The 24,432-nt window shown below is 38.7% G+C and overlaps 1 protein-coding gene across 1 annotated transcript in view; it reads right to left on the reverse strand.

The window, feature by feature from the left end:
* Positions 1–24,432, reverse strand: part of LOC115212233 (serine/threonine-protein kinase greatwall-like) — a 788,337-nt gene that overhangs the window by 645,872 nt on the left and 118,033 nt on the right. Inside the window, exon 5 of the mRNA XM_036502979.1 lies at positions 3,972–4,063. Coding sequence (XP_036358872.1) covers positions 3,972–4,063 — 92 coding nt within the window. The remainder of the gene's footprint in view (positions 1–3,971; positions 4,064–24,432) is intronic.

Below are 24,432 nucleotides of genomic sequence, written 5' to 3' on the forward strand. Positions count from 1 at the left end.
AAGAGAAGAAAGTTCAGGAGAAGAACAAACACAAAAGTATTTATATGAGAAAGAGACAAAGAAGTAATCTGCCAGAAAGTGGGTGAGAAGGGTTGAAGTAATTAAATTGCCAAAACAACCAGTAATGGAGCACCGGCAGAGGCACCAATCCAAAGGAGATAACAATATTCCATATAACAGTAAATCAAAGACTTTACAAAGATGAAGAATACATTCAGAATATAGAGGGAAGCTCAATGTAGAGAACCCACTTTCACAGCGACTACTTTAGTTAAAGATTTAATATAATCACTTCAAGTAAGATCCTTGTAAAAGACAAAGGCTAGAAGACTAAGGAAGAATAGTATCTGACATGGAAGTATCATCAGAGCTTCTGTAATGACCACTTTTAGCATAGCTGAAAGTAATCAGAACAAAAACTAAGCATCACAATCAGTGACTGAGCACAGGACAAGCCTAAAGCGGCATCGAGGTTCAAGTCATAAACATATAGAAATCTTCGTTCCATTTCAACTTTAAAAGCAATGCACTCTAGTATCAATGTAAAAACGACCAAATGGAACAGATGTTACATAATTTTAAAGATTTATTAGTAGATTTATTAGTAGATCTTTAGTAGATAATGATAAATCCTTGTTGTTTAGCCCCACATAAACTCTAATCCAGTAGATTTATTATCAAAGGCATTCAAGCCATGAGTGTCACAATTTTTTCAGACAGCAAATCAAGGACTTCATTATCTGACATTTTCTTTTTCTTTAAAACACCAAAGTGTGACACAAATTTATTTGGCTGCTATTTCTAGTAACTACATATAAGCTCCTATTACCTACATTAGGTAGGCATCCTATCTTAGGGAAAATTAATATCTGATCTAAAGTGAATCTATGGCTAATCATTAGCTTTATAAACTTTTCAGTTCTGTGTGAAATCAATATTTTCTCTTTATATAGCCACTCTCATGAATGAAATTTTGATTGGTATATTATTGGTGGATTATTGCTCCTAGCAATAGTGACGAGCTCAACTACTGAACTGGAAGCAATCCAACAGTCCTACACAAAGAAGATTGCCTTAATACAATAGCTGAACAACCGGGAGAAGTTGAAAGCTTTAAGACAACTCCCTGGAGTGAAGAAGTGCAAGATATGCAGTAAATTATAACTGGAAGCTATTGAAGGAACTACCACGAAACTTTGGCATCAAAAGCTATGCTAATCTCAAACTGGGTACCATAGCATAATGCCAAAAGTTTCACTCCCTCTTTCTGTCCCAAGTTAAGACTAGAGACTACAAAAGCTTGGGATTTAAAGAATCACAACTCATTAATATTCTCCAATAAAACAAGGGAATTTCATTGAATAGTTAAACAATACTTGATATTTTATTGTGTAAAATTCCAAATGGCATTACATCACAGCAAGAGACATATTGGCATCACCATTAGATTCCCTTGTTCACCAAATTCCAAACACCAAACAATGGATACATCAGTATTCATGGCAGTGCCCTGGCATAACTACAGTTAGCAGAGTGGAATGAGGAAAAGAATATATTAATCTAAGTTTATTTACGTGTAAATAAACACATCCAACTTTTTCTACAAAGAGAAGGGTCAAAAATCAAGGCATTCACAATTCACTAGATTATTTTGTGTTCTCTGAATTACACATCAAAGCTTTATAATCCTGACAGCAAGTCCAGATATGTTTAAATACACACTTAACATTATGTCATGTGGAAAGTATAACACATTCTTAGTTGATGTAGTGACTCATCATCATCATCATCGTCATCATTTAATGTCCGCTTTCCATGCTAGCATGGACTGGACGATTTTGACTGAGGGCTGGCAAACCAGATGGCTGCACCAGGCTTCAATCTTGATCTGGCAGAGTTTCTACAGCTGGATACCCTTCCTAACGCCAGCCACTCCAAGTGTGTAGTGGGGGCTTTTCATGTGCCACTGGCACGGGGGCCAGTCAGGCGGTACTGGCAATGACCTTGCTCGAATCTTTTTACACATACCACTGGCACAGGTGCCAGTAAGGCGATGTTGGTAACGATCACGCTCGAATGGTGCCCTTTTACATACCACAGGCATGGAGCCAGTTGGCTGCTCTGGCACCGATCACGCTCGGATGGTGCTCTTGGCACCCTACTATCATGGGCACAAGTGCCAACTGCAAAACATGTTGTAAACATTGAGACACTATAAGGACACCACAATTCATCCAGTGGATTCAGAACATAATTGACGATGATCCCAGAAAATTAATAAGGACTATTAACAAAGAACTTCAGGCATTGGAGTGGACTCCCAGAACTGTGGTGCACAAAGACAAATTAAATGTACTGAAGAAAGGCCAATTCTTGTCTGCAAAGACAAGAAATCCATTTGATCCATACCAAACACTTAGCTAGCAAGGTTAAAACCCCTCATGAACATATGCTTTGGTTCTTCTCTGACAAGAACAACTTTGACAAAGATCAATGACAGATGGTTAAGTGTGGATCCTTCAGATGTTGACTCATAAAAATCATGTTAAGCCACCTCCCATATGTGCTTCAACAAGCCACAACACCTGCTCAAAAAGCCCATGTAAGCTAACAATGGATGTCAAACAATCTTTATGACTTTGTAACACCACATTTGCAGCCTCAAAACTAGATTTAAATCCCATGGATTATTTCATTTAAGGGAGACTAAGTGGCATCTTCACAGTCCTATAGCTTCACTAAAGACAACCATTGTCCAGGTTATGTCGGAAATTAATAAGGACCATTTAGTGCAGGCTTGTCAGTAATTTCCTGCCTGCATTGAAACAGTCACCAAAGCTGAAAGTGAATCCATAGAATAATCTTATAACAAAGTTTATAGAGAACATGTGAACAAATTTATATTCAAATGCATTTCATTTTTGCTACATTAGAGTTGTTTTAGTAAATTACTGAATATGTCCTCAAATACCTCTTGTACCCTGTAAAGACACGCGCGCGCGTGTGTGTGTGTGTGTGTGTGTGTTGTGTTTGGGAAGAGTCATTATGCTAATATTAATGCACACACTGATTGTTAGCTAATTAAGTAGGTAGGGAGGGAGGGAAGTAAGTAAATAAGTAGGTAGGTAAATGGGTAGTACAGACATGCACATACATGCACACATAACAACATACACACTAAGACAGAAACACACACACACACACATCACATTCTCTACACACACAAGCAACAAGGTTTCAGATAGACTCCGTAACAGACTAAGTCACTGAAAAGTTTGCAAATGGCAATGAAAGAACTTTGATGAATAAAAAACAAAATGAACAACTGTTTAACCAACAAATTAAACTAACGATCAGTTAGATAGTTGGATAGATATTTAACCAACAGACTAATAATAAAGGAGTGGAACTGAACCAGTACGTGTTATTAATATTGACATAATGACCCTCCCTAGATACAGTAAAATTTGTTTCAACACATGAATTCACATAAGAATCTTGCAAACCAAATACAAAAATAAAGTGTGCATGTGTGTGTGTGTGTGTGTGTATGAACACCTACTTTCCTACGTTTGCAAGGTCAGATAAAATTTGCTGGCACAGGTTTTCTGTTGCCAGATACTTTTCCTGCCACCAATCCTTAAGTTTTTCCAAGCAAAGTAATAATGACATACTTGCTTGGAAAGATTGCAGATAAATTACAACACTTTAATGACAAGGCTATTTGTTTACAGTTAGGAAAACAAGGTGGGGATACACTCACATATATGCATGCACACGCACACACACACATACCCATGACAGACCCCTACCCTTCACACTACCAAAATTCACTCTCAAGGCTTTGGTTGACATAGAGCTGCAGACACTTGCCCATGGTGTCATGCTGGGCCTCAGCCTGGAACACACTTAGACACATAAACACATATGTACAAATTTACACACGTGTATGAATATAAGTAAATATTTACCAGAAATATGTTCTTGTTTGACTGAAGAGAATAGTAGAGCTGAACAATGAATGGACTTCGAGACACAGCCAAAGCATTTCTTTCCATCATCACTGGTGAAGAAAATAAAAAAAAAAAGATTAATAACATTTCAGATTCAATAAAACACATCAACTGAATAAATATTAGCAGTAAACAGTACTTAACAGACAAAAGATGATCTTCTGTGAACAGAAGACAGTGTGACAAATTCAGATATTTTACCAGATGTTTTAGCATAGATGTGGTCAAAACTGAACACTCTCCTCAGATATAAACTTCATCATCATTTTAGCATCTCTTCTTGCAAAGTCAAATTTTCTACAGCCAGATACATTTCCCGTTGCCAACCCTCACTTGTTTCCAAGCAAGGTAATAATCCCTTAGTCTACCAAGCAACAACCCAGTCATACTTTATGTATTAAATGGGAAACAAAGGTCACATTCTGAATGAGTCATTTATTGACAAGACCACACATATCAAGACATGTCAAGAAACACTGTTAGGCTTTCTGTGGTTGACTGCAAAGCAAAGATTACCATACACATGTGTGTGTGTATGAAGGCACATGGCCAAGTGGTTAGGCTGTTGCACTCATGATCACTAGACCATGGGTTCGATTCCCTAAGTGGATAGTGTGATGTGTTCTTGAGCAAAACACTTTATTTCACATTGCTCCAGTCCCCTTCCAATCAGCAGGGAATGTTAGCCTGCTCACCTAGCCAGCAGAGTGGTATCGTTTGAGGGCTAAAACAATGCAAAAGCGCATTGTAATCAGTGATGTGTAACAAAATCTAACCTGGTCAGTCATGAGATCATGTGATATATATATATATCATCATCATCATTTAATGACTGCTTTACATGCTAGCATGGGTTGGACGATTTGACTGAGCTCTGCCAGATCAGATTGGAGTCTGGTGCAGCCATCTGGTTCACCAGAGTTTCTACAGCTTGATGCCCTTTCTAACGTCAACCACTCCGAGAGTGTAGTGGGTGCTTTTGCGTTCCACTGGCATGAAGCCAGTCAGGCAGTACTGGCAATGGCCAAGCTCAAATGGTGCACTTTATGTGCCACCTGCACAGGAGCCAGTCCAGTGGTACTGGCAACAACCTCGCTCGAATGTTTTTTCACGTGTCACCAGCACAAGTGCTAGTAAGGCAACGCAGGTAACAATCGCAATCAAATGGTGCCTTTACGTGCCACCAACACGGAAGCCAGTTCATTGCTCTGGCAATGATCATCCTTGGATGGTACTCTTAGCGCTCCACTAGCACGGATGCCAGTCATCAAATTTGATTTCGATTTCACTTGCTTCAACAGGTCTTCACAAGCAGAGTTTAGTGTCCAATGAAGGAAAGGTACGCATAAGTGAGTTGGTTACGCCCCTGGCATAGGCCACAATGTTATGGTCTCACTTGGCTTGCCGAGTCTTCTCAAACACAGAATATTTCCAAAGGTCCCGGTCACTAGTCATTGCCTTGGTGAGGCCCAATGTTTGAAGGTCATGCTTCACCACCTCATCTCAGGTTTTCCTGGGTGTACCTCTTCCACAGGTTCCCACAACTGCTAGGGTGTGACACTTTTTCACACAGCTATCCACATCAATTCTCGCCACATGGCCATAGCAGCGCAGTTGTCTCTCTTGCACACCACATCTGATGCTTCTTAGGCCCAACTTTACTTTCAAGCTACTTACACTCTGTCGAGTATGCACACTGACATTACACATCCATCGGAGCATACTGGCTTCATTCTTTGCGAGCTTACGCATGTCCTCAGCAGTCATGGCCCATGTTTCACTGCCATGTAACATGGCTGTTCGTACACATGCGTCATACAGTCTACCTTTTACTCTGAGCAAGAGGCCCTTTGTCACCAGCAGAGGTAAGAGCTCTCTGAACTTTGCCCAGGTTATTCATATTCTAGCAGCTACACTTTCAGCACACCCACCCCCGCTACTGACTTGGTTACCAAGATAACAGAAGCTATCAACTACTTCTAGTTTTTCTCCCTGGAATGTGGTGGAAGTTGTTCTCTGCACATTTTCAGTGTTTATTGCTCCTGAGCATCTGCCACATACAAAAACTATCTTCCCAGTTAGCCTCCCTTTGATATTGCTTCACCTCTTATGTGTCCATAGCTTACACTGAGCACATCTTATAGAGTTTCTACCTACGCCTTTTCTACAGATCAAGCAGGACCATCTACCTGAAGGGATTTGTGGTTTGCCTGCCTTCCTACTTATTAGGACTTGGTTTTAGCTAGGCCCTTCGATTCCAACACTTGTTCTGATAGTGACTCAGCAATTATAGCGGGTCGTCAGCATAGAGGAGCTCCCAGGAGCATCCTGTCTTGAATTCCTCTGTTATTGCCTGGAGAACTATGATAAATAGGAGGGGGCTGAGGACTGAACCTTGGTGGACCTCTAGCTCTACCAGAAATTCTTCACTGTACTTGATGCCAACCCTCACCTTACTGACAGCGTCCCTGTACATGGCTTGCACAGCTCTCACTAACCATTCAACTATCCCTAGTTTCCTCATTGACCACCAGACAAGGGATTGGGGGACCCTGTCAAAGGCTTTCTCCATGTCAACGAAAGCCAGGTACAGAGGTTTATCTTTGGCTAGGTATTTCTTCTGCAGATATATTACCAGAAATATAGCATCAGTGGTGCTTTTCTCTGGCACGAACCCAAACTGCATCTCATCTAAACTGACTCTCTCCCTAATTAGTTGGACTATGACCCTCTGCGTGATCTTCATTACCTGATCCAAGAGCTTGATACCTCTGTAATTATTTGTATCTAAAGCGTCACCTTTTCCTTTGTAGCAGTTGACTATAGTGCTGCTATACCAGTAATTGGGTATGACTCCTTCGTGTATCACCTGGTTAACTATATAGGTGACCAGGCTAAATATTTTGAGCATCTCTGCAGTAATTCCTGATGGGCCGGGGGCTTTCCCTGTCTTGCTTTTAATTGCTTTATCTACCAAGGTACTGTCAACTCAGATAGCATACATATATACATATATATATGTATATATGTATATATATGTATGTATGTATGTATGTGTGTGTGTGTGTGTGTGTGTGTGTGTGTGTGAGTATATATATATATACACACACTTTAACATGGGTATTATCAAAGAGATGACAATACTGCTGTTTTAACCCCACAAAGACATTTCCTCCAGCTGGTTTATTCAGTGTGCTTTCACACTCGACATTAAGTGGAAGAGAACTCCTCCCACCCTAGCTCCAAGACCACTAGACCACAAATTATATACATATATATATATATATATTTATAATTCTGTATATCTTAATATGGATATACTGTAGAAAACCACAAAACTGCAATATTTGTCTTGAGAAGGCATCATGTATAGAAATATACTACTAAAAAACATTGAAGAATATAAGTAGCAGATGAAAAACAACTAACATCTTCAGCCTGCAGGTAGATTTTCACCTGCTACTGATACACTTTTATGCTCTCTATCTCTATATGTTTTATGTGAAGTTTTCTCAAAATGAATATTGCAGTTTTGTGGCTTTCTACAATATATCCAAGTTCAAAATATTCAGAATGCTATAACTACATCCATCACTAAAAACAAATACACATACACACAGCAAGCATCTTCAGTTTCTGACAACCAATTTCACTTCTTAACCATACAACTATGCCTGCACCCATTCTATACTGTAAAAGAGAGAACACTTTACTGCATTACTAACTTATATGACATAATGAGTTTTGTTGGAAGACAACACTAAGATAATTAGAGCAAGTTTTGAATGTTTTGGTAGACAATATTCAAACAGTGACTTAGCCACTTTGCTTTATTGGGGTTTTTTTTTTTCCCTACCTTTCACATGAAAAGTTACCCTTTTCAAGGGTAACTTCAGCACGAATGTTATTTTTATTATTTCCTTTTCTGTGAAAATTTTGAGTCTCTTTTTACAATTTATCAACTTTCATTGGAAACTATAAACACACAAAATTTATTCAGAAAATGATGCTTACTGTTTATTTTATTATTTATATTTTTCACCTAGTTTACCTCTCTTACAGACAACATCATTTCAGAACTTGGCTAATGTTCAATTGTCTCATTACAGATGAGATGCAACAAATACTTCACCAAAGCTTACTATATACACAGCCAGATTAATCAACACGACTGGATTTCTACCTTTTTTTTTTTTCTTTTAAAGAAAAAAGAAAAAAAATATTAAGAAAGCTCATCAGAACAGCAATTTGAATAATACTGGGTCGGCAAATGCAGGTGTAAAATAGTTCTGCATTGATTTATGAGAATTGGTACATCATGTCCAATGAGGATGCTCTTCTGAAAGTCAAACAGACAGAGAGTTTGGACATTAGCCAATAACTTGGAAATTGTGTTTTCTGCATGACTAGCAAACATTCTACAATTCTAACAAGATAAACTATATAAACAAATCTGTTAGTACTAGTGTAAACTTTCTCAATTCCACATAGGCAAACAGCATCCATTAGAAATACAACAAATAATTATTTTAACTATTATCAAACAGGTATCATGACTAATACAATTTCTAATATAGGTATATGCTTTCTCCTTTTTTGTTACATTCATTTGACCATGTTAGCATTTTTTAACCATTTTATAGCAAACTGCCCTTATTTACAGTAACTTATCAATTGTGAAGAAAGAATGAGACCCATTCTATCAATTAGATAAAATCCATACCTAAAAATCAAACAAAATCAAACGCTTAACAGTAGCAAGCGAACAGTTTCAATTCATTATCATTTGGTTCGGGTTTCACTGCCATTGTATCACATGATAGCATGAGTCTTAGTGGATCTTATGACCATGAGTTCAATTCTTGGTGTCCCATTGTGTCTTTGAGCAAGGCATTTTAATTCACATTTGATCCAGTCCACTCAACTAGCAGAAATGAATAGTACCTTTATTTCAAAGGACCAGCCCTATCACTCTCTTTCATGTTGAATCTCCTTCAGTACTATGATAAGGACATGCATGTCAGTGGAGTGCTCAGCCATTTGCACATTAACTTCACGAGCATGCTGTTCTCCTGATCGGATAGCTGGAACCCTCACTGTTGTAACTGACAAAGTGTCAGTTAATTACAAAAATCGAATAGATAAACAGAGATGAGAAGTACAAAAAAACAAACGGGAACAAGTGACATTTAATCTTGCCAAAGAGACTAATTGTCTAAGTGAAATGGTTCCAACAAACAATTGAGACAGTTTTGCAAATTTCAAAACTTTTCACTGCACATTAGTACTTTCTGTGATAACAAAATACTATAACTACTTCATCATCATTGTTTAACATCCACTTTCCATGCTGGTATATGCTGGACGGTTTGGTCGAGGACTGGCAAGCCAAGAGGCTGCACCACACTTCAATCTGATCTAGCAAGATTTCTACATCTGCATGCCCTTCCTAATGCCAACCACTCCAAAGTGTGTAGTGGGTGCTTTTTAAGTGCCTTCGGCATGGGGGCCAGTTAGGCGGCACCGGTACTGACCACGCTTGAATGGTGCTTTTTACCTACCACCGGCATGGGAGCCAGTCAGGCAACACTGGTATCGACCACTCTCAAATAGTGCTAGAAATACAATAAGAAATGGGAACTTATGACATTTAATCTTGCCAAAGTGACTAATTGTCTAAGTGAAATGGTTTCAACAAACAATTGAGACAATTTTGCAAATTTCAAAACCTTTCACTGCACAACAATGCTTTCTGGGATAGCAAATATTAAATGTAAAGCAGTTGTGTGGAAGATCTATAAAGTCTATTTTATCCCTTTCCACTCACTATCAGCCATTGAAATAATATGGGGAAGTTATTTGAGTTTTAACATTTTGGGATTGAGAGAGAATCTGTTTCTGAATAGGATTTAAGTTTGATGTAGATTCTTGAAATGCACAGAAAGACAAGTGAGTGAGCTTATGCAGCATTGAAGGAAGATTATAGACATTTGGCAGATTTAGATAAAATAGTAGCAGTAGAAGAGGATGACAGCAGTGGTAGAGAAGGAAAGAAAGAAAAACACGGTGATGAAATGAAGAACATTAGTTATTGTTGCTGTTCTTTAACCCTAGGTCTGTCCTCATCAAGGAAGCCTATGAGCGACAGTGTTCCAATCTAACCATCCTGTCTTTTTAGAGATAACAAGGACTGCATTATCTAACATGGTCTCTCTTTTCAGTGGGATAGTAAGGTGTGAATTGAAGATGTGGCTGCTACTTCTAGCAAATCAGGTTGCCATATAGCAGTTTTTTTGGTTAACTTGTAAAGAAGTAAAGAGAAAGTACAGCGGGGAGAGAGGTAGTAGCAGACAGTCAAAATATTTAGTTCCATTTTGATGGCTGTTAAACATGAGTAATAGAAGCTTGAGGGAGGTAAGCGGTGTCAATGACAACAAAATATTTTACATAATTGACAATATAAATAAACTTGAATGAAAAACAAGAATAAAAAGACAAAACTGAAATTTTCCCCTTAAGGACAAGAGAAATATCATCAATTAATTTGTCTATTAGTTGATGGAGATTTCAGATATAGGAAGAAAAGTAAGGAAGTTTGATAATATAAAAAAAAAATTTTAAATAAAACCAAAAGTGAATTTTTATTGGAAAAATTAGGTGGCAAGAAGTGTTTTCTCTCACGATGACTACTACTACTACTTCCACCACCACTACAACTACCATCTCATTTAAGTCAGTTATAATTTTTCTTTGAAAGGATTTTTATCATCTTAAAAGGATTAAAACACTGAAGATTGTTTGGCCAATACAAAAAACATCAAGTCAAGTTGATCTGTTTTTATGTTTTGGTTTTTGCTTTTTTTTTACAAATATTTTAATATATTATTGGCAAAATAAATCATTGAGGAGAAAATGTTTCAAGATCTGTACATGAACACACACACATACAACATATGCATTAGACACCCATATATATATATATATATATACATATGTGTGTGTGTGTGTATATATATATATATATATATATATATATATATATATATATATATGGAGGCGCAATGGCCCAGTAATTACGGCAGCGGACTCGCGGTTTCGATTCCCAGACCAGGCGTTGTGAGTGTTTATTGAGTGAAAACACCTAAAGCTCCACGAGGCTCCAGCAGGGGGTGGTGGCGATCCCTGCTGTACTCTTTCGCCACAACTTTCTCTCACTCTTTCTTCTGTTGGCCTGCTCGCTTAGCCAGAGGGGTGGTGTCATTTGAAGGCTAAAACAATGCAAAGTGCATTGTGACCAGCGATGTGTAGCAACATCTGATAGCCTGGTCAGTCACGGTGATATATATATATATATATATATATATATATATGTATATATATATGCATGTATGTGTGTAAAATACACAGCCCCTATCAGAGACAGTACAAATTTGGGGGAAAATACAACACACACAGATTTGTTTTCAGCTGATGGTTCATACCCTCATTACACAAAGTTTCTCCCACTGCACAATCGTTCAGACAGTAGAATGGTGAAATTGTCTTCTTAGTTACTGAAGAACTGCACACATTCAGACATTCTGAGTAACAATGGAGTGAATCATGCAATTCAAGTAAATGCATAACCTGCATTTCCAGGTAAGCAGCACTCCACCTGCTTGCTTACACATACACAAACATCTTAGTAACCTCAGACTTGGCTCCTTCCATACAGCTGGCCAGTATATCAGCAAGACATCTCCAATTGTTCTGGTTTTGAGCATGGTTGCTGGCATCTTCCCACGTGGTGCTAAGTTGCTTCAGATCTTCTTTGAAGGTGGTATGCCATGCCTTCTCGAGTCTTCCTCTCTTTCTTTGTCCCTCAGTTGGTACCCATTGTATAGACATCTTGAGTATTCATTTAGTATTTTCTGGCAGTCAGAAAACATGACCTGCAAGTCTCACTCTTTTTCTGCCCCAATCTCCTGCAGGCTGTGCAGACCGATTCTTCTCAAGTCTTCAGAGTTTGTGATTCTGGCCCCTGCAGGTGATCTTCATTATTCTGTGAAGACACCATTGGTGGGATGCATTCAACCTGTAAATGGTCTTGGCTATTATTTACCAAGCTTCTCTTGCATAGACTGCTGTTGGCAGCAGGATAATGCTCTAATACAGCAGGATCTTCAAGCTAATTAAAGTGCTGGCTCGGATTTTGTGCATTCTTCTGAACACTGCTGCTGCAAGCCCAATTCTAGAGTTGACATCTGCTTCAGTACACACACACACACACACACAGCTAGAGAAAGGTCAATTGGCAGAATACCTTGTGTTACAAGTCTCTATGCTCTCAGATCAAATCAAGTTTCAGTCAACCTTCCTGAGTTGATATAAAAGTACCAGTCCGAGAAGTTGGTTTGCAGTCACTCTTTTGTCGTTCTGACCATCAGAAATGCAGTGAATGGTTAATTGGAAGTCAATAACCAGTAATACTACTGTTGACTAACTGTGATATAAAATAAAATACACATAAAACCCATACACAGATATTCCAGATCTTTGTTCTATCAGCAACAATTACATCACTGATGACAAGGTGTAGTGGCCCAAATGGGCAGCCTTTCTTGTGGATAATTATTACTTTAGGTACAGGTGTGGCTGTGTGGCAAGAAGTTTGCTTCCCAACCACATGGTTCAAAGTTCAATCTTAGTATGTGTTATCTCAGGCAAGTGTCTTTTACTATAGCCTTGGACCAACCAAAGCCTTGTGAGTGGATTTGGTAGACAGAAACTGAAGGAGGCCCATCTTACGTCTGTATGTCTTTGTCCACCACCACCACTTGACAACTTTGTAACTTAGTTCGTTTACAACTTTGTAACTTAGCAATTCAGTAAAAGACACCAATAGAATAAATACCAGACTTTAAAACAAAAAAGGATTGGGGGTGGGGGCATTCTGTTCGACTAGGATTCTTCAAAGTGGTGCCTCATCATGACTGCAGCCTAATAAATGAAACAAGTAAAAAAAAAAAAAAGAAAAGAAAAAAAAACATAATGGAAAGGAGAGGCTCCATGCATTGGCAACGACCAGTCTGCACAACTATCCTACTCCAGTGCATACATTGGTCAACTTTGACCAATGGAGGCCCTATATAGATAAAGACAGACAGAGAGAAAAGGGACAGAAATTAATATGCACATGCTAAAACATACAGTTAAATGCAGCTATTACTCTTTTACTTGTTTCAGTCATTTGACTGTGGCCATACTGGAGCATCGCCTTTAGTCAAGCAGATTGACCCCAGAACTTATTCTTTGTAAGCCTAGTACTTATTCTATCAGTCTCTTTTGCTGAACCGCTATGTTACGAGGACGTAAACACACCAGCATTGGCTGTCAAGTGATGTTGGGGGGGAGGCAAACATACACACACACACACACACACACACACACACATATATATATACATGTATACGACGGGCTTCTTTCAGTTTCTGTCAATCAAATCCATTCACAAGGCATTGGTCGGCCTGAGGCTATAGTAGAAAACATTTGCCCAAGGTGCCACGCAGTGGGACTGAACCCGGAACCATGTGGTTGGTAAGCAAGCTACTTACCACACAGCCACTCCTACGCCTATGTGGATAATTATGTGATTCCTTAGTTACACTTGTAAAAACCGAAAGAAGCCTTGTGTGTGTGTATGCACATATAGGAGTGGTGGTTTTGTTTGACACTGTGTGATAGTTGTAAATGAGTGCCACTGCTGTCACCAAAAAATATAAGCATTAGTAAGAAAATATGTTTTCTAAAGTCCTTTTAGATATCTTTTCTGCAATGAGTTGCAGTCGCTGTCATTCTCACCATTAGAAACACAGTGAATGGTTAATAGGAAGTCAATAACCAGTAATGCTACTGTTGACTAATTGCAATGTAAAATAAATCCACATACAATCATACACACACACACACATATATATATATATATATATATATATATATAACAATATTCAAAATAAACAATAAGTAAATGGATAATTTTGAATTCAATGCATTTAAATTGATACATTATATTCTACACCTTTGAATTTTATAGTAGTTGAAACATTATTTTGTCGTGAATAACAGAGTAATTTAATTGCTAAAAACAGCATGTTCAGACCAATATGTAAAGATCATGATTGAGTAGCAAATGTATTGATACCCAGTCAGGTGGGCTTGAAATCACTGATATTCAGATTTGATGGAATAGTGATGGAGGGAGTGGGGGTTTCAAGTTGAGATGATAAACCAATTCCTGATAGGACCTGCGGCAGTTGGAACAAGCAGTTCAGTTCACTTGAAATGCATTTTTAAAAAAAATTTTCAAATTGCTGACCTAACCAACCCATACTGATGTAAAGAAAAAGGGGAAGGAAACTGAACTGAAACAGACAATGACGTTAATAAAAAGATGGTGAGGGCAAGAAAAATGACAGATCAGTTATGCTCAATAAGCACACTCAATGACCTGAAGCCAACAAATGGAGAACAAAAATTCTGAAGTTAAATTCTATAAATGCAGAGAAATTTTAGAGAAAGCTATTAGTGAAATTAGTGCTACCAATAATTTAGTAATGGAGATAGGGTAAGGGGGCATATTTCAGAAAATGTAATCTATTTCTTAATCAACAAGTCGGTTTTCCACTAAATAGTTAGTGGTTGTTTCAAGAATGAGGTTAGAGGCATGTGGTGATTTTATGAAAGTTAAAGGCAACAACTAGACTGTGAGTGGGAGTGGAGTTGTTTCCATTTCAAAACCTGCTTAACTGTGCTTCATAAATACACCAACACATACAAAGTCAAACATACACATATACATACATATCATCATCATCATCATCATCATCACACACATATATGTACATATACACATACATATAATTATATATATGTATATACCTACACACATATATGTACATATATAAACACATACATCATCATCGTTTAACGTCCGTTTTCCATGCTAGCATGGGTTGGATGGTTTGACCGAGGTCTGGGAAGTCAGAAGGCTGCACCAGGCTCCAGTGTGATCTGGCAGTGTTTCTACAGCTTGATGCCCTTCCTAACGCCAACCATTCCGTGAGTGTACTGGGTACCTACACATCCACACACCCACACATATATATATATATATATATACACACATATTACACAAACATACATATATATATATATACATATTACACACACACACATACATATATATACATATTACACACACACACATACATATATATATACATATTACACACACACACATACATTATATATATATATATATATATATATATACATATTACACACACATACATATATATATATATATATATATATATATATACATATTACACACACATACATATATATATATATACATATTACACACACATACATATATATATATATATATATATATACATATTACACACACATACATATATATATATATATATATATATATATACATATTACACACACATACATTATATATATATATATATACATATTACACACACATACATATATATATATATATATATATATATATATACATATTACACATATATAATATATATATATATATATATATATATACATATTACACACACATACATATATATATATATATATATATATATACATATTACACATACATATATATATGGAAAAGAGGATGCCCTGAAACTCCCATACTCCCTTCCTTCAGGTGAAACTCTCACGGCGTCCAACAACATCAGAGACTTGGGAGTAATTGTGGACAACAACGTAAGCTGGGCCACTCATATAACACCAAAGTTGACATGGCCCGCAGAATGTGTTCCTGGATTCTCAGAACTTTCCAGTCGAGAGATATCCACACCATTATCCTTCTCTTCTCCACTTTTGCCCGACCCCACCTTGAATACTGTTGTCCACTGTGTCTCCCCACACATACAAGGTATCATAAAAGTCGAAGCACCTCAAAGGCAATCACAAAAAAGATAGATGGCATGACAGGCCTCGACTATTGGGGTCGACTAGAAAAGCTAAAACTCTATTCTCTCCAACGTCGTCGTGAGCGCTACATCATCTGCATGATGTGGAAAATATTCCATCAGCATTGCCAAATGATGTTGGCATCACCTTTAAGGTACATCCAAGGCTTGGGCCCCGTGCCATCCGCCCAAAACAAAAATCGCACTCTCATCTCATAACAACAATACGGCACAATTATTTCACCTCAATTGGCCCCGCTCTCTTTAACATTACACCAAAACACATTAAAACAGAAACTGACCCTATAGGGTTCAAGAAGTCTTTGGACAGATTCCTTCAAGAAATCCCGGATAAACCCCCTACACCCGGATATGTCTCTGTAAACAATAACTCTCTACTTGAGTGGGCCATAGTGCCCAAATTCTGACTTGAAAGACTTCACCAGGTGGTGCTATTAAGTTAGACATGGCCTGGGCCAATAATGGCCGAAACCTATCAAAGTATCAAAGTATCAAAGTATATATATATACATATTACACACACATACATACATATATATATATACATATTACACATACATATATATATATATATATATATATACATATTACACACACATACATACATATATATATATATATATACATATTACACACACATACATACATATATATAATATATATATATATAATGTATATATATATACATATTACACACACATACATACATATATATATATATATATATATATGTATATATATATACATTACACACACATACATATATATATATATATATATATATATATATATATATACACAAATATTACACCACATACATACATATATATATATATACATATTATAAGGCGGCGAGCTGGCAGAAACGTTAGCACGCCAGGGGAAATGCGTAGCCGTATTTCGTCTGCCGCTACGTTCTGAGTTCAAATTCCGCCGAGGTCGTAAGGCGGCGAGCTGGCAGAAACGTTAGCACGCCAGGGGAAATGCGTAGCCGTATTTCGTCTGCCGCTACGTTCTGAGTTCAAATTCCGCCGAGGTCGACTTTGCCTTTCATCCTTTCGGGGTCGATTAAATAAGTACCAGTTACGCACTGGAGTCGATATAATCGACTTAATCCGTTTGTCTGTCCTTGTTTGTCCCCCCTGCGTTTAGCCCCTTGTGGGTAGTAAAGAAATATATATACATATTACATACACATACATATATATATATATATATATATATATATATATATATACATATTACACACACATACATATATATATATATATATATATACACACACACATACATACAAACACACCTATATACAGACACACACATACACACATATGTAAATGTCAAATGATGAAAATGAGTGCTCTCCATGCCAGCAGGCACCTCTTTTGTGGAACTTGCAGATAGACCTTTTTCTCTGAGAGGGTCTGATTTGGGTTTTTATTTTAGAACCATTTTCACTGAGCTTTCGTCTGGTTTCATCTTTTTCTACTTCTTCATTGCTACTTTGGGACTGTGGTTGTTTGCACTTTTCTCGTTTCCTTCCTTGTTGAGCTTTTTATCTTTGCTGTTGATGTTGCCACTGCTTTCCATGTGTGGTTTCTCACAAGCAGTGTCATCAATTTTTACCACTTTTGAAAATGATGTCCAGTTTCTCCAGGTGTGGCCATATGAGCACATAAGATCGGATGAACTAATTCTTCTTCTTCCACTCTATTTGTGCCACAGATCTAGAGAAACCATTGCTCTTCAGGGCAGCTGTAATCAAATTATTTGGTGAATCACTTTCTGCGATTTCTCAGGCACATAGGAACAATCCTATCACTGTAGACTTCCAATTTCTTGCCATCTTCCTTGTGGTGTATAGCTGTGGTTGTGTGTACAGTTGGTTTTTGAGTGCAGGTATGGAGAGAGAAGAGAAGTGATGGGAGAAAGACAGGAGGGGAATGAGAAGTTGGGTAGATAAGAGGAGAAGCAAGCCAGGGGAGGGAAGAGACCAAAAGGGGTGATGGGGGAAATGTGAGGGGACAGACTGGAAAGTTAAGGCAGAGAAGGGGGCAGAGAGGAGATTGAGAGGGAAGCAGAGATGAGGGAAGGGTAGGGTATGCAGGGGGAATGGATGTGCAGATAAGTGGGGGATTGGGTTGATGGAGATAAGGGAGGGGATAAGTGGGAGTGAGAGAGGGAAAGAGAGACTAGAATATTTGTAAATAAGAGCAAAGTTGTAGAGAGAAAAAGAGTGAAAGGAAGAAAGGGTATGCATTTGGAGAAAGTGAAGGAGAGGTGGGGATAGACTAGATACACAATGATTCTAGTACAGAGAGAGAGAGAAAAAGAGGGGGAGAGAGAGGAGAATGCATCACTAGTGTTTGAGTGAGAAAGTGAGTAAATATATTTGTAAATAAGAGAAAAAGAGTGAACGGAAAAAAGGATATATATTTGGGGAAAGTGAGAGGAGGAGAGAGAGACTAGATACACATTTATTTTAGTTCAGGGGGAGGGGCAGAGAGGAGGAGGAGGAGGATGTATCACTAGGGTCTGAGTGAGAAGTAAAAGTCTTTGAAAATAAGAGTAAAGTGGAGAGAAAAAAAGACATACATTTGGAGAGAGTGGGAAAGAGACTAAATACACATTGATTCTAGTAGAGAGAGAGAGAGGAGTATGTATCACTAGTGTTTGAGTGAGAGAGTAAGTCAGTAAATATATTTGGAGAAAGTGAACCAGGAGCTGATGTGGACAGTTGACATGTGTGAGACAGTATCAGACGGTTGGTTCAAAGTGAATGCTGGGAAGTTGGCATCAGTGGTTGATGTAAACGGTAAGCGATGTGAGTTGGTGTCAGACTGTTGCTTTGAAGTCAGAGCCAAGGAGTCGACATACGCAGTTTATGTGAACAGATGATATGACAGTCTGTGCCTGGAATCAAGGTGAGGCATTTGATGTCGGGTACTTGGGTACTTCATGTGGAACAGTTGACACAGGAGACAGTTGACATCAGCTGGTGTGATGGTGTGATGTCAGTCAGTTAAGGAACAGTGGTGTCCTTACTGTGAAGAGGACGGTTTTGAACTGACTGCAAAATTAGTCACTGTGAACTTGGCAGCATAAAAACACAGAGTGTCAAGTTGGCTTTCAGACTAATGTGAAGTTGGAAGTAACAACAGAGTCCAGTCAAAAAGAGAAATATATAGAAAATAAATCATTTGACTAGTGAATAAAAGTAGAGCTCACATAACGAAGTCTATTCTACACATTTTAGAGGTAAATGAAAGAACTCACTAAAATATATTCCATAAATTTTTATTCGCTGCTTAATTAAAGTTCTTTTATTTTGCTTAAACTCAAAAGTTTTGTGTGTGCTTGTCAACTCTTCTGACTTCTATAACTACTACTTCTTCCTCTCTAAGCAAGTGGGCTTGCTGAGCTGGCCTGTGGTTATTCCTCACTGCTGTCCAAACTGCTGCAGCTATGTTGGTGGTGGTACCAAGAGGTTGCAGTGCACAACAATATATATAAATATATATGTATAAGTTCAGCAAAATTTAGATTCAGATGAATATGGTACTTAAGTTAAAGGCACCAGAATTTGGTATGGTATTATCCATGCTGAAGAGTGCTCTACATTTTAAAACTGATGTAATACTTACATTGTTTAATTAAATGAAGTAGCATGAAACGATTGTGCTACACTACCTTAGATATCCTTGTTGCATATTTTGAGTATGTATATATATATATATATATATATATAAGGCGAGCTGGTAGAATAATTACCACGGTGGGCAAAATGCTTAACGGTATTTTGTCTGCCGCTACGTTCTGAGTTCAAATTCCGCCGAGGTTAACTTTGCTTTTCATCCTTTCAGGGTCAATTAAATAAGTACCAGTTACGCACTGGGGTCGATTTAACCGACTTAATCCATTTGTCTGTCCTTGTTTGTCCACTCTATGTTTAGCCCCTTGTGGGCAATAAAGAATTAAATATATATATATCCGACTCGGGGCTGTGGCACGTAAAATACTCCAATGCGACCGTACGACAGGCACCCATGCCAACCCCCTTTGCTTGTGAAGACATGTTGGGGCAAGCGAAATCGAAATCGAATTGAACCAGCCAGGATCCCTGGTCTGGTGGTACGTAAAGCACTATCCGACTCGTGGCCGTGGCACGTAAAATACTCCAATGCGACCATACGACAGGCACCCTTGCCAATCCCCTTTGCTTGTGAAGACATGTTGGGGCAAGCGAAATCGAAATCGAATTGAACCAGCCAGTATCCCTGGTCTGGTGGTACGTAAAGCACTATCCGACTCGTGGCCGTGGCACGTAAAATACTCCAATGCGACCGTACGACAGGCACCCTTGCCAACCCCTTTTGCTTGTGAAGACATGTTGGGGCAAGCGAAATCGAAATCGAATTGAACCAGCCAGGATCCCTGGTCTGGTGGTACGTAAAAAGCACTATCCGACTCGTGGCCGATGCCAGCACCGCCTCGACTGGCTTCCGTGCCGGTGGCACATAAAATACACCAATCTGACCGTGGCCGTTGCCAGCCCCGCCTGGCACCTGTGCAGGTGGCACGTAAAAAGCACCCACTACACTCACGGAGTGGTTGGCGTTAGGAAGGGCATCCAGCTGTAGAAACATTGCCAAATTAGACTGGAGCCTGGTGCAGCCTTCTGGCTTCCCAGAACCCCGGTCGAACCGTCCAACCCATGCTAGCATGGAGAACGGACGTTAAACGACGATGATGATGATGATATATATCATCATCATCATTTTACATCTGTTGGATGGTTCGTGTGGTGTTTGGGAAGCCAGGAGGCTGCACCAGGCTACAGTCTGATCTAGCAAAGTTTCTATAGCTGGATACCCTTCCTAATGTCAACCACTCTGAGAGTGTAGTGGGTGCTTTTTACGTGCCACCAGCACAAGGGGCCAGAGGAGCTGGCATCGACCATGATTGGATGGTGCTTTTTACGTACCACTGGCACGGAAGCCAGTCAAGGCAGCACTGGCATTGGCCACGTTTGGATGGTGCGTTTTACGTGCTACCAATATATACATGCACACATAGCAAACAGACTCTCCTGCCAGTTTTGACATGTGAAGATCTGACAACCTACACTTTTTTTATCAATCATAATGCTAGTGGTGAATGTGGCATTTGAGTCCTGCAAATAATTTGCAAAACAAGCCTGCAGATGTTGCAAGTATGAGGATTATGGGTCAATGCAAGCAGTATATTTGTAGCCACTTTTCTCCTTTGCCTTGCACCTCTTAGCCTGTTACCATTTTGACATGACTATCTCCATTTTGTTCGCTCAGAGGTTGTTTGTTCAAAGTGTTGTGAGCTATATTGACTGCTAAGAGGTTAGCTGAGCCATAGTTGACCAATATTCCTGAGCCCACTATCAAGCTGGCTGTACATGAGGAGTTTGGATATTCCTTCATCACTGATTCTAACAATTCGACCAGCCTAGTGCAACTGTGACTGCATATGGAAGCTCTCAATTCTGCCAATCTTACACTTGCAAAACAGATCGACATTAGACAGGCTTTTAAAGAATACCCACACATTGTCCTGAGACAGCTTTTGTGGAAGACACCTAGTTGCTTTACTGTGCCACCTATAGGATCTCCATGATTCTGATTCATACAAGAGAATAGTAAGAATGGCAACCTTCTTGACCTGTACTTCGGTATCAAGTTTAATGCCCTTTTCATTCCATAAGCGATAACAGAGTTTGCCAAATGCATTGATTGCTTTCGCAAGACAGTTGACAGTTTCATCATAAAGGCAAGTGCTCGGATATATGTAATGACATCACATACTTTAGGCTTCTGCCGTCAACCTCTATCAGAGTGTCAGGGAAATTGTGAACTGGCAGCCTCTGCTTCACACCCTGAATTTGCTTTAAAGTGGGGCAAGGTTGTTAGATCACGTCCTTCTTCTTCTTCATACTGATGGTCAAGCTGAAGGTTTTATATGCAGCAGAAAACTGGTCTAGGAATTCCTGAGCTTCCCTCAAAGAAGTTGCTACCAGTCCAGCATCTTCTGAAAAAAGCAGATCACAAATGATACTGGTACATAGCAGTGTTTTGGCATTGAAACACTAATGATTGAATAGTCCACCACTTGTTCAAAACCAGAATTTAACACCACTTTCTACTACACCACCAAAAGCATACTTCAGTGTTACTGTAAAGAAGAGTGTAAACAAAACAGGCCATGACACAACTTTCCTTTGTGCCATTTGTAACATAGAAGAAAGCTGAAGATTCCCCCACTGGACACGACAGCAGCTTTCATCCCCTCATGAAAGGAGATGATAACATTCAACATCTTGTTAGGTATATCAAGCTTTATCAGAACTTTACAAAGTGCATGACTTACTGAGTCCATCGACAGTGTCCATGGCCTTAGTAAGGTCAATGAACACCATGAACAGACAAGATATTTGAAACAACAGCTGAGTGACTGACTATATTCAACTGAAATACTGAAATTTTAATTTATGAGACATAAAAACTATGAGGCATATTTTGAAAACTACATGGTTCTGGATTTGATCCCACTACATGTCAACATGAACAAATGTCTTCTACCTAAACTTTCGGTCAACCTAAACCTTGTAAATTAAAGTGAGTACAAAAGAACTGTGCAGAAGCCTATCAGATAGATAGAAACCTTTTCTCTTGTCTAGTTTCATCATGCCATCCAAATACTAGGGTGCCTTTCCTGGAGCTCATTTCGTTGCAAATATTCAAATAGGTTTTGGGTCTCAGGATAACTTAACATCTTTATATGAGGTTTCTTACTGCAACAACCATTTTCTTGAGACCCTGTAGCAAGTATATGTTACCTTTCCTCCTTTAAGCAAGCTTTTCAAAATAATTTATATCACCAGGGCACATGGGGTGCCCGGGTGGGATAGTATCTCTGACAAAGGAACACATAGTGCTCTTTGGAACAGTTCATTCACTTTGGTCCTCACCTGACACAGCTCTCCCCTGTGGCTCCGCAAAGCTGTGTCCATGCATCAGTTTCCACACCCCAGGCAATAGCTTCCACAAGCCAGCTAAGCCATGGTGAGTGTAACCAATGACTTTCAAACCTTTGGTGAGCTTAGGCTTGTCTACCTATACATGTGAAGACAGTACCCAGTGGACTGTGCGGAGGAAACCACCAGACGTCATGTGGGGAGGCAGTGTGGAGTGAAGGCATGTCGAATTTAGTTGCTTTCAAGTTTGTTGCTAACGTTACAGAAATATTTGTGTTACAGAAATATTAGAAGCAGCTAAAACAAAGTCAGTGCAGTCCCCTTAGCTTTACTAATAATGCATCAGCATTGAAAGTAATTTGAGTTTCAACTATTTTATAGGATTACATATTCAAAATGTAGAATAGGAAGTGAACTTAATAATAATATTATAATAGCATGCAAGCATAGCTGTGTGGTAAGAGGCTTGCTTCCCAAACACAAGGTTCCAGGTTCAGTCCCACTGTGTGGCACCTTGGGCAAGTGTCTTCTACTTTAGCCTTGGGCCAACTAAAGCCTTGTCAGTGGATTTGGTAGACGGAAATTGAAAGAAGCTCATCGTAGATGTGTGTGTGTCTGTCTGTCTGTTTGTCCCCCACCACCACCACCATCACTTGACAACCAATGTTGATGTATTTACACCCCCATAACTCAGCAGTTCAGCAAAAAGAGACTGATAGGACAAGTACTGGGCTTACAGAGAATAAGTCATGGGGTCAATTTCTTTGACTAAAGGCAATGCTCCAGCATGGCCACAGTCAAATGACTGAAACGGGTAAAAGAATAAAAGAATAACTGTATTGTTAATATATCAAGAGGTGTGCCAGTGACTGGACATACAGTTGTCAGGATTAAATGGCTAGTAACAAAATGAGATGATAAACTAGGGCTTATGAAGTTTGCAGTTTCTCATTTCTACCTTAATATTCCTAACATTTCAGTTGCAAGTGTCAAATTACATGATGAATCTAATGTAACATTGGCTTATAAATTAATTTCAATTCCAAGATCAGTAAGAATTGGGGATGTTTAAGGAAATTGCTATTTTTACTGTCTTTTCTTGATTTACTAAGCTCTTAATTTTTCCATGAAATACCGTCTTTATTCATGGACTTTAGAATAGAAACAGTGTTGCTTTATAGATAATTGTTATTGTACTAACACCAACTGCCAGAGAGGAAAATAGTTTGTTTTCAGTGTCTATTCAATACACATTGCGGTTCTATTGAACAGAGAATTTTCTGACAGGATTTAAATCTGTCATTGTCAACCACCAAACTATTAAGTCAATTTAACAGTATGTATCACCAATCAAACATTTTTTTTTCTTTCATCAAAGAAGCCAGGGATATTTAAATCACAA

The sequence above is a fragment of the Octopus sinensis genome, linkage group LG5, assembly GCF_006345805.1.
Source record: "Octopus sinensis linkage group LG5, ASM634580v1, whole genome shotgun sequence".
NCBI classification, from domain to species: domain Eukaryota; kingdom Metazoa; phylum Mollusca; class Cephalopoda; order Octopoda; family Octopodidae; genus Octopus; species Octopus sinensis.